General features: G+C 42.4%; 1 protein-coding gene across 1 annotated transcript in view; it reads right to left on the minus strand.

Moving 5' to 3' along the window:
* Positions 1-16,245, minus strand: part of Cdkal1 (CDK5 regulatory subunit associated protein 1 like 1) — a 511,294-nt gene that overhangs the window by 106,965 nt on the left and 388,084 nt on the right. Inside the window, 1 exon segment of the mRNA XM_038335499.1 lies at positions 5,585-5,656. Within this exon segment, the coding sequence (XP_038191427.1) occupies positions 5,585-5,656 (72 nt within the window).

Raw genomic sequence — 16,245 nt, forward strand, 5'->3', positions numbered from 1 at the left:
TACTTGAAGACAACTGTACCAGTGAGCTAGCTTATGAGCTCCCGAAATAATCTTCCCATATGTGTATATGTGTGCACACACACACACACACACATTAATGTGGGTACACCTAGGTGAGGTACATGTGCACATGGGTGTATGTACTTGTGGAGGTCAGAGGTCAACTAAAACTCAACAAGGTCTGTCCACCTTTATTTACTTTTGAGGATTAGTCTCTCACTGGTCTAGAGGTCACCAAATAGGCTAGTTGATAGTTGATAGTGAGCCCCAGCACGGGTATTAAAAGTGTGTGCTACCATACCTATTTTTCTTTGACTTGGGTTTTGGGAATTGAACTCAGGTCCTTACACTTGGATGGCAACCATTTTATCAACTGAGTGAGATATTTGGCAGCCCTCACAGTCTTTAAGATGAAAACACACTAATTAAAAAAAATGTTCATATGTTTCACAGTACCCAACTTATAAATAACTTATAAATAACTGGTGTGGGCCACACTGGTCAACACACTTCAGCTCTTATGCTCTCATGTGCATTCCTCATCCACTGCTCACACATATCCCAACATTCTTTATGGTAACATCTCACCTGCTCAAACCTTTCCTAAGAATGACTAACTCCTAAAAGGCTTTAAGACAGTACTCCCCACCCCCGCCACAGCATCAATGTTTCCAAAAATAGAATACATGCATCTCATTGTTTTCAAACAAAGTGTGTATCTCATGATATAAACTAATCCTAATGATTAACCCTGGGGTTGTTAAAATGCATTAGGTGTCCTGAGTCCTGGGGTCTAAATTAATGGTCCTGGGCAGCTGTACTTTCAGAGGTCCTATTAATAGATGCTAGTCTTCATGGTCCACTCTAGCTTTTCTTCCTAGAGCTCTGGATTACTGAAGGCAGTAACTAGCCTTTCTAAATTGCTGTTGGAGTTGACTTTGTGGATTGGGCAAGCAGACATGTATACTGGTTAGGGTGGATTTAAACAAAAGAATGGACTGATAGCTCTCACAGGGAGGAGGGGAGGAGATGGAAATTTTTAATTTTAAAATAAAGAAAAAGAAAAAAAATAAAAAAAAAGAATGGACTGATAGTGGATGAGGGACCAAAGGTAAAATGAGATGGTCGTGGTGTGTGGGAGAGGGAAGAGGGGGTGGATTTAAACTGTCCTCTGAGCAGTCTGAGCCACACTGGGTCTTCAGCCAATTCTGAGCTCTATTTTGATTTAGCCAGATCACTGCATAAGCAAGATCCTGATTTATAAACAAGCGCTCGTGCTCATCTTCCTTCTGTTTGGAGCTGAAGTTGTCAAGTGCACTCACACGCAGCTATTTTCTGAGATACACAAATTTGTTTGCAATTTTATGAAATAAATATCAAAATAATAGCCATCACCAAAAGACAAAGAAAAAGCCCATTCCAACAAATGCAGATGATGTACAGTGATTTTTCTTTTCTGAAGGCATTCCCATTAGCTTATGTCTATATCTATAGAAAACCTCTACCACAGCTATCTGCTAATAGATAGATGTGCCTCACAAAACCTAGAGAGTGCTACAGCAACAACACATTACAGATACCTTAGTGGGGACAGATTAATCCACTCAGATTAACTGGTTTAGAATTTACTCAACTCTGCAGATGTTCAAAGCTGCTACAGATCTGCACCGAGTTTTCTAACTTTTTCCTTCAAAGTGGTTTCATATTTTATCATGACTTTTTTACATTAGCAGATTATAAACATCTGTGTTTAACTAATAAACCTAGATTTCCCTTGAAGACATAAATTCCGATAAAATCTAACAAGAAAGAGAAAGGCAAAGAGAAAGAAAAAGAGAGATGCATCTTTTATGTGCATAATATTTTTTTCAGGATAAAGATACACTGCACATGTTAATTGGCATGCATTTAGTAGGAATATTCTAATTATAGCCTGACTAACTTACCTGTGACTTCCAGAAAGGGAAAACTCAATTCTGGATTGACACTACATGCCCTGGAAGGCCCGCAGGTGGGAAATCTCTCCTGGCAGTTAGTATGCTGTTTTCAGAAACCAGAAGCTTTAGTTATCAAAATAGCAGAGGGCAAAAACGGATAAAATATGATCAGATTCTTTGCTATTTTGGGGCTGCCTTTCCTGATATTCCTTTTAGAACAGATAAAGAGAGTATGTGTTGGTCAAAACTGTTTAAATGGTCTTTTAAAGAGTTATTACTGTAAAAATCCTTGACAATGATCTCTTTAAAAGGGAGAAACAATGGTCCAAAATGAAAGTTCTCCAGGTCCCCAGTCAGTTTCAAGTTGAGAAATGTTTCCCAACATCTATTTAGGTACACACATTGCTGTTCAGCTTTGTTTGCTTTTGCAATAGCATTTAAGAGAAAACTGAGAGACCATTTACCACCTACACAAAAGCTTTAGGGTGTGATTAAGAAACGAGCTCGGCCTCACTGAAACAGCATGTTTGTTTAACCTGGTGACTTTCCTACGTCTGGGCTGAGGCAGGAGCAGCCCGGCTGTGGGGCAGGGGCAAGAGTGACAGAAGAGCAAACACACCTGACTCACAGAGACGAGGCTGGAACACTAACTACTCTTTGTAATGACAACTGTTTTAGCACTTACCAGTAGGCAAGGCTATCATTTCCCTGACCCTCTGTAATTTGGGATGAAATCCCAGGAAATGACGCCAGCTGAGGCACGGCAGCTTCTCTTCTGCGCTCACTCAGCATAACGAACCCACTGAAACGCTGAGTTTTTCTTCTTCGGCACACAGGGACGTCAAGGGAAAATGAACAGTGAAAGCACAGCCAGAGAGAGAAGAACATGAGCACACTCACTCTCACGACCTGGCCGACGTTTATCTTAGTCTCCCTTCTCGAGTATTCTGGAAAGTTTCAATCATATAGAAAAATACACAGAAGAACAAACCCCCACAAAGCCGTCACTCAGGTTCCATAATTGTCAACACATGGTCTAGCTGACTTCATGCACTGTATCCTCTCCTTGGAAGTTTTTAAAAGCAGTTTCTAGACAAGCTATGTTTTATTCTGTGTAAGGTTTCATTTACAATACACATGTATATTTTTCTAAGGATCACTCCAGAAATCTCATTGAGCATGAGATATTTGAATCAACTTTAATCATATCTTGTAAAAACATTTTACACTCAAAGCTATCTACCTAGAAAACTGATTTGTCTGCCTGTAATTGGATAATTAAAATGACAAAGTAGTGTGAAACACAAGTCCCTATTATCTATTTATAGTAGGGGGAGAAACACACTCTCAGGTTGAGAAGACAGTACATGATCATGTCTTCCTATGTTTCTAGTCTGTGTACATTACAATCAACGATGAAGGAAATAGAGTGTCATTAAAATTTGCCAGCACAGACCTTAGAGTCTTAGAGGAGGTTACTAAAGGGCTGGAGCTGCCTCCAACACCCTTGCCCTTCTCTACAAACATATGCAATAAAAGAGAATGCCAACAGACCAACTTTTATGGGCTTAAAATCATTCCTCTAGCAGGCTAGCTCCTTATAATAATTTATTACTAATCTGAGAACAGAGATCAAAAGGAATTCCTTCTAGCATTTCTAGTCAATTCTTCATTGCAACGACTAATTTGTAGGGGAATGAAGTCCTCACAAGATGAAGCCAAAATCATCTGAGGTGACTTTGATACAACGCCACAAAGGATATGAAAAGGAAGTCAGTAGGAGCTACAGATGGCTAGGCTCCATTAAGAGTTTTAATAAAAGAATAAAGGAATTTCCCTCATCTGTGAATTTTAAAAATGATAGAAGTTGCAAAAATTCAGACAACTCAAGGGAAACCTTTGATTTGCAAAGCTTTTGAAAATTTGTTGTTCTTAAATGCTAACTTCAGTCATTAGTGCATGTGCGCTAGTTAAACGGCCTCATGGAGGGGGCAACACTCCCCACAGCAGTCTGGCCGTCTTGGGCCACAGCTGTCACACAACTATTATATCACCTTCCCACTGCACTTCCAGATGTTACTGGCTCCCAGTCTCTTTTAAACCAACCCGTCCTTTCTGCAAAGTAACTGACTGAGGCCGGAAAACATTCCTCTGAAATAATAGTTTTGGGGGTCACACATCTCCACAAAGCATAAACACTTTCCTTAAAATGTGCTGGTGCTAAAGTCAATTAGCCCCTTGTTACACACTAGAAATTCTATGTTCTTTGAGGTTCCATCAACTGCTAGCACACTCGTTTTGTCTCTTGAGTCTAGACATCTCTCTGTTCTCAACTGAGGAATCAGGTTTTTTTACATTAGTTATTTTGGCAGGATGAATAACTTCACACCGCGCTGCGTCTGCCTACAAGTTCATAGATAAAGACTGAGATTTATAGTAGCATTTTAACTGCGTGATTTGTTTCTTTGTTTCCTTTTGAAATCACCTCAAATTAACAGATTTATTGGAACATTTCATCTACAGATTTTTCATACAAGCCTCAGAAAACCTGTGATGTGTTGCTCTATGAAGATATAGAACATTAGGAGTTCTAATATTGGCCCCAAACACATGATTTTTGAACTTAAAAATATATTTTTTATTTTATGTGTCTGAGTATTCTGACTGCATGTATGTTTGTGCACCACTTGTGTGCAGTGCAAGAGGAGGCCAGATGAGGGCTCTGAATGACTTGGGGTAGGAGATACAGATAGTTGTGAGCCACTGTGTAGGTACTGGGAATTGAACCAGAGTCCTCTAGAAGAGTGATCAATGCTCTTAACCACCAAGGCATCTCCCCAACCCTTGATGTTTGCACTTTTTACAGGAGACCTTTCCTTTTACAAAGATGGGGTTGAAATGCTTCAAGGTGAAAATATACCCGAAGTTCTTCAAATGCAGGGGAAAGTCTGGGCACAAACTGAACAGGAACGGCTCTGGGTCTTTCCCGAGCAGCAGAAGGGAGCACAGCAGCCCTTGCATGTTGGGCCTCTGTCTTGCTAGTCTTGAAAAGGGCATTTCAGATATCAGGCCCTGTGCTGCTTCTTTGATACATGGTACGTATCAGAACAATGAAGAATCAAGATTTGAAAGTAAACGTTTCAATTGTCTCTAGCCATTCCAAAGCCTGCCTCACTCACCACAGTATTTCAAAAGAGAACATCAATAAACTAAAACAGTAACCGCCACTTCCATCTCAAGAGAACACTCGAACTATCTCTGCAGGATCTGATACTTCACTGAGAGTGAAGGCTGGACTTGGTTTGGGGTAGTGCTGGGAAGTGACCCCCAGGGCTTCTTGCGTGCTGGGTAAGGGCTCTTCCACAGAGCAACAACTCTAGAACCCTGTAACTACATTCTAATTTGAAAAAAAAATGTAAGCAATTCAGTTCAGAAATAGAAATTTTGTTTAATTTAGAAGGCATTTTAAAATAGGAATATAAATGTACCTGGTCAAGCATTTCAAAATCGTCACAAACCAGTGAAAACTGTGCTATCCATTTAGAAAGATCCAGGTCCGGGAGGCATCACAGCCATGCCCTCAGCTACATTTTCTGGAAGAGGGATTGTCGGCAGACACTCTAATCACAAACACAGTAATCACACGCTTCTCTTACCTTGTGGTCGTATGGATTGTAGGAGTGAAACACCCGAGACAGATCTTTCGTCCTTTGCTTTTTCTGTGGAAGAAAAACCACAAATACTTGAGTTGACAGGTAGCAAAAAATGCATGTATGTGTGTGTGCATTTTTATCAATAAAAAGACTATTACTTTTTGCAAATGGATACCAGTCAACTGATACTTATATATGTCAACTGTAATGTAGCAGGCAGGCTGCCTCTTCCTAGAACAGTGGTCTCGACCTTCCTAATGTTGTGACCTTTAATAAAGTTTCTCACACTGTGATGACCTCCAACCATAAAGATATTTTTGTTGCTACTTCATAACTATAATTTTGCTGCTGCTATGAATAGTAATGTAAATAATTTTGGAGGTAGAAGAGTTTTGCTAAAGGGGTCACAACCCATAGGTCGAGACCCACTGTCCTAGAAGGTTTTGTAATTGAAGCTAATTACCATCACAAACTATTTCCAAGTACACACCTAGAAACCAGAGTGAGGAGAAAGAAACCTCAGCACCCATTTGGGGTCCTTTCAGCTCAGTTTTCAAGCTCCCAACTGACCCTCAAGCACCAGAATCTACTGAGTGGCACTGCTGCTGAACCAAGCTGCCTGGCACATCTTGAGTCTGCCTGCTTGAGCCTGCAGTTGTTGGCGGACCTTCATTATGAAACTGTCCTACAGCCCCAGGGACCGGCATGGTGCATTCTGTACACAGTATGTATCCAACAATAATGGCACAATGAATCAGTGATGTACTGGAGGCAGAGAAGCATGAGCTGTCACAGGCCTCACAGGCAGCTAGGAAAAGATAGACCCTTGACTTAGAACGAGGGGCTCTTCTCAAGCTAAACCCGGACTTTACTCAAGACCTCGAGCCTGCTCCCCAGGCTCCCATCACACTCTACCTGCAAGGAAGCTTCTTTGTTAGCCACTGCATGCCTATATGGTTCCATGTCAGTTTTGTGCACAAATGTGTGCATACAACACAATGCACATATGGAGTTATTACTATCGAAGGTTGGAGGCTGTCCTAGATGGTTGTGACATTTGCTTTTCATTTCATATTTCATCCTTGTCAAACTTCTGTATTTGTGTATAAAGACTCCCATTCACTTGCAAGGAGCTCTGCAACTCCAAAGCTTTAGGAATCCAAATGTTTCCTGCAAATCATTTCTTTTTGTTTATTTATTTATTTTGAGACAGGGCATCCCTACATACCCAAGGCTAGCCTAGAACTTGCTCTCCCACTGCTCTAGCCCCCTGAGTGCTGGGACTGAATGTGTATACAGATTACACACCAAGTTTTGATTCAATGGCAATTTCTATACAAACATTTCTATAAGTCTGAAAGTTTGGATTATTTTAAGAAATAAATGTGCATGTCTAATTTCAGGATCAAATTATATACATACTTAGGGCCTTGATATGGTCAGCCTGTACCCTATCACAATACTGTTCCTTCCAGTTTTCCACTGTACCAGGAGTGAATGAGGATCCCAGTTTGAGAAGGGCACTCTGGAGATGTTTTCTCCTCCATTTAGGTGAGTCGTATTCTAAATGTACAGAATTGATTAAGTGTTTTCAGACTAGACACAGAATACTTTCTCTTCTTTTTGCAGAAATCATTATATTTATCTCTTGTTCAGCATGGAATCAACCTCTATTATGTCTTACACTTCTGTCATGCAAGTGGCCCATAATGCCTGTGATATCCGACTAACATGTAACTGGGCTGCTTCTGTTGGAATGAATCCTTGGCAAATATCCATGAGACCTATGGAAACATTTGCTACCTACCCAAGTCTTCTTGAGTATGTCCACCACATACCTCCTGATTGCCAGGGATCTGACTTCGAGCTGATCATAATTAAGGTTGCATATGAAAGTCACTTATACACAGTCATAGTTGTGAAGTAGGGAACAGGTCTGTAGGAAAACTATCTTGAGGGGAACAATTCCATGGGGAAGTGTTTCCGATCAATTGGCTTTGTTGGGTCACATTCTGACGCCTACTGATGGCTATCTTTTCCTGCAAAAGTCCCGCCTCTTCCATCTTCACAAGCAGTGCTTGCAACTACCTCCCTGACGTGATATAACCCCCTTTTCTCTTTGCCTACAGAGCAGAGGTGTGTCTTTGAGGAAACAGAAAACAGTTCCCTTGGCTAATGAAATGCTAGTTCTGTGACCCTCAGAGTATATCTGAACACTCGTCCACCAGACTTTTCATTAGCTTATGATTTTCCCTTTCCTTCCTTTACACCCACTTAGCTGGTGGAATGGTTCTTGGCTCTACTTCAGTCAAAAGAAAAATGACGAATACTAACACTTCCTTCAGTGGGAGACTTGATGTAACACACTAGGGCATTTTTTTTTCCCAAAAGGAAATTATGCTTGTCAAGATAAGATGCCAAAAATCAACTTAGGAAGTGCCCCAAGGCTGAACAGTCTCAGAAATGGCCTGTTACCAGCTTGAGCTAGCAGGTGGGGGAAGAAATGGCAAGATTGGATAGCCCCAAATCGCACATGCCCTTTAATTTTCTTCTTCTTTTATTTTGGGGGGCACTAGAGCTTCAAGCAAGTTAAACGTACATTTTTCCGCCAAGTTCTACCCAGTCCTACATATATATATACCTTTGTTATAAGCTACTTCAAATGATTTGGGGAAAGAAGGAGGTAAAGGTAATTAAATAATGCTATGTGGATTGAGCCTCCCCGCCCCCCGAAAGGAAACAGCACTCTTTATTTCTGACAACAAACTAATTATACACACATACAGTAGAACTCTGGCTATGAAAAAAAATAAACACTTCAACAGAGTTATCTGAATGTCCCCAATATTCTTCCTCTGAAGTCAGTTATTCAGCCAATGGCATATTCTCTGGAATGTAGAACAAACATTGGTAAGTTATGGTTCATGGGCCTATCCAGGCTACCTCCTGTCCTTATAAACAGGTTTCGCTGAGGGCTGGGGAAATTGTTCAGTTGGCAAAGTGACTGCCATGGAACCATGAGGACCTGAGTTCAATTCCCCAAAACCCTTGTAAGAGACCAAACATGATGGCATCTGCTTATAATCCTGGCTCTGGAGAGGTGGAAATAAGTGGATTCCTGGGGCTTTCTGGCCAGATAGGCTAGCTTGACCCTCAGTCTCCAAGCTAACGAAAGAGAAGGGTCTCAAAAAGATAAATGATTCACGAGGGATGACTTCTGAGGTCTGCCTACGGCCTACACACACATAACCCCAAACATAGGTTCAGATTCTCTAACACATACAGTCAAGTCAATATAGTTTTATTGAAACACAGTTACACCCATTCATTTGTGAGTGCTTTTCATGCTCCAAAAGCAGAGCTGAGTCGTCACAACAGAGAATGCAAATCCCGCAAACCACAGCGTATTTACCACCTGGACCTTTGCAGAGAAAAAAAATGCTAGTTACTCCATTTTAGAGTCTGTGTTCCTAACACATCGGTCAGTGCCCCCTTGACTGAAAATCAAGCAAACAGCTTTCCAACAAGATGTCCTGCTCCTTCTACCTGCTACTGAAGACAGATGAGCAGCAATTCTAGCCTGTATCCTGATGCATGACAATGAAGCAGTGTGGTGCACCAACCAGCTGTCTGCTTTTCAGAACCTGACTTCCCAGCGAATTCTATAGGAAGGCAGAGAATGCTGCTAGTCAGTTTTGGGAGCATGCTGCAATAGATCTGGGGTTCTCAGAGCCTTTCTAGATGCATACTACAACTGCATATGACAGAAGCTTTTAAAAAGAAATCTTTTACTAAGTTCTGAGCCTGAGCCTCATGGGTTGCACATACAATGAAGATATAGCTACAGACAACATGAGGAGAGCTACTTGTCAGGAATTATTGAGCTTTGCTTTCAGCAGTTTTAACTGACACCAAAAGCTGAGCCCCAAATGGAGTAATTAGGTATTTTCCTATTGCATCAGAGCACATGTCTAAGTGACCTCCTGCTTTTCAGCCTGTTAAAACAAACATCTCAGTCACATGGCCACCTGTGGATTCTCTAAGCGTTTAAAAAGTAAACATGTAGAACATGCCACATGACCCACTTGTAACCAGGATGGCCTGGAAAATGTCTCTCCCAGAATCTTACAAGGGCCCCTCAAGTCACCTTCGTCGTCAGTCCCCTTGCATGGACGGCAGAGATGGAGAGCGGAAGCTCTGGTATCTAAGTGGGCTGTATCTGGGTTTCAAAACAAGGCAGTGTGCAAGTCTGATAGAACACATGCATTCTCTTTTCCCTTCTTTTCATTGAGACCTCTCAGTCACTGTTTAACTAATTGTCTCTCTCTTTCTCTTTTTTTGAGGAGCTGTCCATCCCCACCATTCCTCCTAGATGATTTTATAAACTGGTTTGGTATTTTCTCCCAAGGTCAGAAACATCTCTGGCCTCCTTTCCCTGTACTTACACCAAACTCCTTTTTAGAGAAAACCAAACAAAACTGAAAGCTTCCCTTTTGAACAGCCATTTTGAACAGCCCAGGCTGCCAATGCTGTGACCATTTCAGTCTCTGTATGGGGTATGCAAGAGAACACACAATGTGATGCTCCCTGTGTGCAGAGAATCGGTTTCATGTGAGCCCAGGTAATATCTGACACTCTTGCTTCTCTTCTCTGCTGTTAAGTCAAATTCTCTTAGTATTTGTCTCCAGATGGGAACTTCTTGAATAAACTTGCTACAAGAAGAACACAAGACTTCACTTCTTCACGTGGATTCTCAAAACTGACAAGGGCTTGAAGAGCATGATGTCAGAACATGGCATGCTGTGTGGGATGACGCTGAAAGAGGCCGGTTTAAGTTTCAGCATACCTTCTTCTGGCTTCATTACTGGTAGGGAGTCTAAGAAGTAGCTAACTGGGCAACTGGCAGGCCACAGCAGAAAGATAAGAGGAGAGGATAAGGGGCCAAGATACCACAAACTAGATTATCAGGTTCTGAGTGGCTGACTTCTGGGCCACCTAGGGGCAGTTGAGGGAACATGACAATGATGGCCTGGTGGGCACTAAGAGAGCTATGACCAAAATAATGTCAAAAGAAAATGAAGGAAAATGAGGACTAGGTTATAATACAGACTGGGACAGACCCTCAGGAGGGAAGTCAGAACCACATTCAAAGTCATCAGGGTCATAACAACCAAGAAGTTTAAGATGAAAACACTAAATTAAGGGTCAGCAAGATGGCATTGGGTAAAGGTGCTCTCTGCACAGGCTGGTGACCTAGATCTATCTCAAGAGCCCATGTAAAGGCAGAAGGAGAGAACTAACTTTACAAGGCTGTCCTTTAACCTCACACACAGAGACACCGACAGAATAACTTAAAGGTATATAAACTAACAAGCAAGGGTCAAAGTGGTCCATGGTGAAGTTAGGAACTGAGTCAGTGAAGAAAGAGAAATGGCCACTGAAGTCAGGGGCAGGTTGGAGGCAGCCAGGATACCTTATAAGGGGCATGCTGATGGTAAGGTGGGTTTTGTGTATATCTGTTGATCATTTAGTCTACGTCCTCTAGAAGGAGACACCACTCTTAGACTCTTTGCTGCTAGGGTAGGGACAACACCGGGGTCATTAAGTTTACTCTGCAATGACAAACATTTGGAACGGAGTACCCTCCTTGCTTGTCAGCTTAGGTTTGCACAAAGTACGAAGAGAAGCACTGAACAGACAGGCAATGGTGTCATTTGTGGACGGCAAGGCTAAGTACAGGCACACGAACACAAAGGGACTAAAGGAACTGGCCTGAAACATGAAAGGTAAATGAGCAGAACATGTGATTCCATTACGTAGCAACAGATGGCCAAACGTGACTCAGAAAGAGGTCCCCAAAGAGATGGAAGATGAAGACCAATGAGCCCAAGACCATCCCTCCCATGGAGGTATGAGAGGCTACTGAAACCACCCCAATCAAATGATGAACCCCCAAGGAAAGCTGGGATGCAGGGAGAGGATGGACTGGATTACACAAGCTGAGAGGCAGGATGGAAAGAACAGAAGAGACTTCCAGAGATCAGCTTCAGTTCTGGAGCAGATGCACCTTCCATAGAGTGAGGAGTCGTCAAGAATGGGCAGGCTGAGGGAGGAATGAGAATTCCAGTGTTCAGGATCCTAAGGCGAAGGTGGCTTGGAGACATGAGGAGAGTAATGGGAAGAAGCTGGTGCCTCAAAGAGGAAAGAGGGTATGTGGGCCACAGGCTTGGGTGCTCCAGGCACATTAGAGCCGTCTAAAGCAGGACTGGAGGGAGATCACATATGAAGCTAATGGAGTGAGGAAGGAGAGAAGATGTGTCTAGGGACCCTGGCTCCAAAGCCTGCCCAGGGCTTCCTAAGGCCAAGCAGGGAGTTGGATATGTCATGGTACCCACCCCTTGCTACGGATGAGGATGACTGATGCTTATGTCCTCCCCAGCGTCTCAGATGTAATTGGTTTTTTTTTTTTTTTTTTTTTTTTTGTGGGGCTCTAACAAGCTTGCCTTATTTCCAAGGCATGGTTAAAGTTGAGATCCAGTAGCCAGGATGCGTCTTAAGGTGGTTTCTGACTTCTATGCTCCTCGGTCATTTCCCTAACATCCTTTGGCTTTTGCCATCATCAAGAACTCTTCAGCTCTACACTGTGCCTACAACTTTGCCTTGCTCCCTCGTCTGTTCCTTTACTTAAGACACAGAATCCTCTGGGTCATACCGCGTATGGGCTTGCAGAGCAGGCTGATGCTACAGGCCTAAGATGGTGAGTGCTTCTGAAAAGGAAGAAAAACTAATTCAACAATCCTGGGCCTTTACTGTGCTGTGTGTGGAAAACATCAGAAGCTTTATTAAAAGCATTGACAATCGCAGATGAGAGTCAACAATCTCACATTCCTAGTGTCAATATGTCAACGGTGGTTCAGAGATAGCAATCCTCAATGAAAGACCAGTAAGGAGGAGGGAAAAAAAGTCCCTGGAATTTAAATCACAAACCTCAAAGTTTAAAAACCAGTTGGAAAACTGATGTGAAATATGATTGAAACAGGAAAGAGCTTCAAATCTTATCTGCTAACATTGTAATGATTGTGTTTGCTATCTGTAGTGCTGTGGATAGAACTCCACACACAAGTCAAAAGCCAACAAACAAATGGTCTAAGACTGAGCGATGTTTCTTGTGCCTCTGTCTTCTAAGGTGTACAAAGTAGTTCCTTGCTATTTTGTGAGAGAGGCCTCTTCAGTGACAATAAGGAAAACAAAATAAAACAAGGCTATAATGTCCTATGTAGATTTCACCCCACAGTCTCTAGTAAGAGCTAAAACATAACTATGATGATCCTTCAGACCACCGAGTGGAAGCATTTCCTGTAGACGGCCAATGCTAAGGGCAGAAATTAGAAGGTAGATGGGTCCGTTCACCCCATCATAGGAAGTAGATGGGTCTGCTCGCCTATCAGAGGAAGTAGATAGATCTGTTTACACCATCATAGGAAGAAGATGAGGTCTGCTCACCCATCACAGGAAGTAGATGGGTCTGCTCACCCCTCATAACAGTATACAAATCAAATAACAGGAAGGCATGAAATGTGCAGCTGATTCAAAAGCATGGCAGGTATCAGTGAAAACACCTTTTCAGCTTTATCATTTCTTAAATAGCCTGTAACAACCAACCACAAGGACAGGGCAAGGTGACAACAGAGCAGTCCATTGACTCTTAGGTCCTCAATGGGGTCCTCAGTGGGCAACAAGCAGGGAAACCTGAAAGGAGATGGTGATGTGATGGAGTGGAGGGGGCAGCCAGGCCTTAGTGCCACCACTCTCTATTTTCCATAGAGAACATTTATTTGCAAGAAAAAGTCATTCTTGACAACAAAGCCATAGTGGGCACAGAGGAAAAAAAAAACATTCATTTATGTCACAGTTGTTGCTCAGATGAGTAGCCATTAGCAGCAATAGGAGAAAGTAGCAGCTTCTACACAATGGTTCATTCAAACATCCTCTGTGTGGTCACTCCTGGGCACTCAAAATGGGCATGAAGACAGGTGGCTCTCACGACCCACTCAGTAATGCCAGCCTGCACTGTGCCATCCCAACTGACTCCAATACAGGGGAAGGTCCTCTCCTATCTGCGGGCCTAATGTATGCCTGTTTTTTATACTTTAAAGTTTGTCTTTATATTTTCAAATGTTTTGGATATGACACAAATTGAAACGTGTGTGTGTGTGTGTGTGTGTGTTTGTAGACATTGGGCTCCAGCTTGGTTCATTTCTTCTGTAGGTAGCACCTATGCTCCAAAGACCCTGCTGAGTGGTCACAGTAGAGACCACGTGGTTTGGAAAGCTGAGAATATTCAGTACCTGGCACCTACCTAGATTTTGCCACCCTCCACTCTCAATCACCACTTTTGTCCCTCTGGCTACACACAGAACCACCCAGGATTACATGATACTGATATCCGGCTCTTCAAGTTAGAAGTTAGAAGCTCCAGTTTGGTGGATTTGGGATATAGGCTCAGAGCTGGGTATAGACAAGCATCTCAAGTGAAGCAGATATAAAGGCAGAATTTAGAACTATGGTTGGATCCACTGCCTCTCACTTAGGAGGCATGAGTTTTCCAATACAGTCATGTGGTTTCACTCTCCAGAAAACCTGGAAGGCTCAGACACTCGAGTTCCTACTCCTGTGTCAAAGCTCACCCAACTCTTGCTGCTAACCGGCTGCCATGTTTGTTCCTGACAGAACCTGTCTCTCCCAACTCACATTAGGAAAGAGCTGTTAGGGACCCACTGCCTCTCCAGGCATTGGATTCATACTACAAGTTTCACTCAAAATAGTCTCTTCTGGGGCTAGAGAGGCAGTTCAGTAATTATGAGCTCCCCATTTGATTCAGCACCCCCATGGTGGCTTACAACTGTCTGTCACTCCAGTCTCGGGATCGGATCCATTGGCCACTGTAGGTACCAGGCATGTTCCTGGTGTATACACATAAGTGCAGGCAAATAAAATTAAGTTTAAAATGTGTCTCTTCCATGGGTCAATGCCCATTCTAACAGAAATGCTCTCTGTAAAGACCTTCTAATTACTGTCACTGTGTGTCAATGCCTCTTTGAGGAGAAAGCCATAATTTAGTCACTACTGAAGAAACTGCATAAGGGAGATGTTCTCAAGGTTTATTTACCCATTCTCTTCCCCAGCCCACACAATGCTGGTTTATCTTTCCTGAGCCCCTGGGTTCTCTAACTACCTCGCCATATTTTCTTCTAACACCTCAATTTATGACATAAGCTCCAACGTATTTCTGGTCAACAATCTTAGCTTCCCAATTCTTTTGTCCTTAATTCCCTCTCAGAGTCGTCTGATCAGTCCCCCAACCATATATTCACTTAATTCTTTGATAGTGCCATCGACCATGCGGTTACTCTTCTAAGTGTGGACAGTCTATCTTCCTTTCCTATGAGCCTTCTGGCACATTTTTCTGTTCCATGATCACCTTCTTCACACACAATCCATTCTCTGAGCTCTGACTATAATAAGCCATTTTCTACGTCACCACCATTCTGCAGACACCATAGTTATGTACCTGAAAGCAAGCCAGCTGACACTACTGACTTAGCAGAGCTCATGCACTCATGGGGAGGAAGAGGCAAGCCTTGGGCATTCTTACTTATACAGCAGCCAAGCACACAGTGAGTGCTGACATGTTGGCAAAAAAGAATTGCAAATGTTCTGGATAGCAGTGTCTGGTATAAGCACCGCTTAATAAGAGTGTCTCCCACAGAATGAATATCTGATTCATGATTCTTAAGCAGATTATTGGATCAGATGCCAGTCACCAGGCTGGATGGCACTATTATCATCATTATAGTTATAAATGATGCTTCAGGACTTTCATGGTTAACAACTCAGTTTCAAATTGGTCTTCCAGGGATTTTTACTTTGATTCAATTTATACTTCAGGAAAAAATTTTTAATTGTTTGCATTTTCATAACAACAAATTTGTATGGGAGATCCTTCTGTCTATGTGATGCTTTTATTGGTTAATGAATAAAGAATTGCTTTGAGCCTATGACAGGGAAGAACAGAACTAGGCAGGGAGAGTTAGGCTGCATGCTGGGAGAAAGAAGGACAGAGTCAGAGAGAAGCCATGGACCTGCCGGAGACAGATGTTGGAAACTTTACCCAGTAAGCCACAGCCACGTGGTGATATAGAGATTAACAGAAATGAGTTAAATTAATATAAGAGTTAGCCAATAAGAAGCTAGAGCTAATGGGCCAAGCAGTGATTTAATTAATACAGCTTCTGTGTGCTTATTTTCGGGTCTAAGTTAGCTGGGTGGCTGGGAACCAACAAGCAGCTCCTTCCTCTAACAAATCCTACATAGCTCCTGTGAGATAGAAAAATAGCATGATGGTCAAAATCCACAGGTACATCATGGCTTCTCCTTACATAAAGAATAAGCAAAACAACCAATAATCGTTCAGGGTGTGGTCAGACAATCCATGTGTTCTAGATACCAAGTTTTCCAGCAAATACAGAAACTGAGAATATAAGAATGCTGCATCTCAAAGTCTCAGCTTGGTTTCTATGGCTGTGATAAACACCATGATCAAAAGCAACAGAGGGGAGGAATGGGTTTATTCTAGCTTATAGTTCCTAGTGCAT

The sequence above is a fragment of the Arvicola amphibius genome, chromosome 6 (genome assembly GCF_903992535.2).
Source record: "Arvicola amphibius chromosome 6, mArvAmp1.2, whole genome shotgun sequence".
NCBI lineage: Eukaryota > Metazoa > Chordata > Mammalia > Rodentia > Cricetidae > Arvicola > Arvicola amphibius.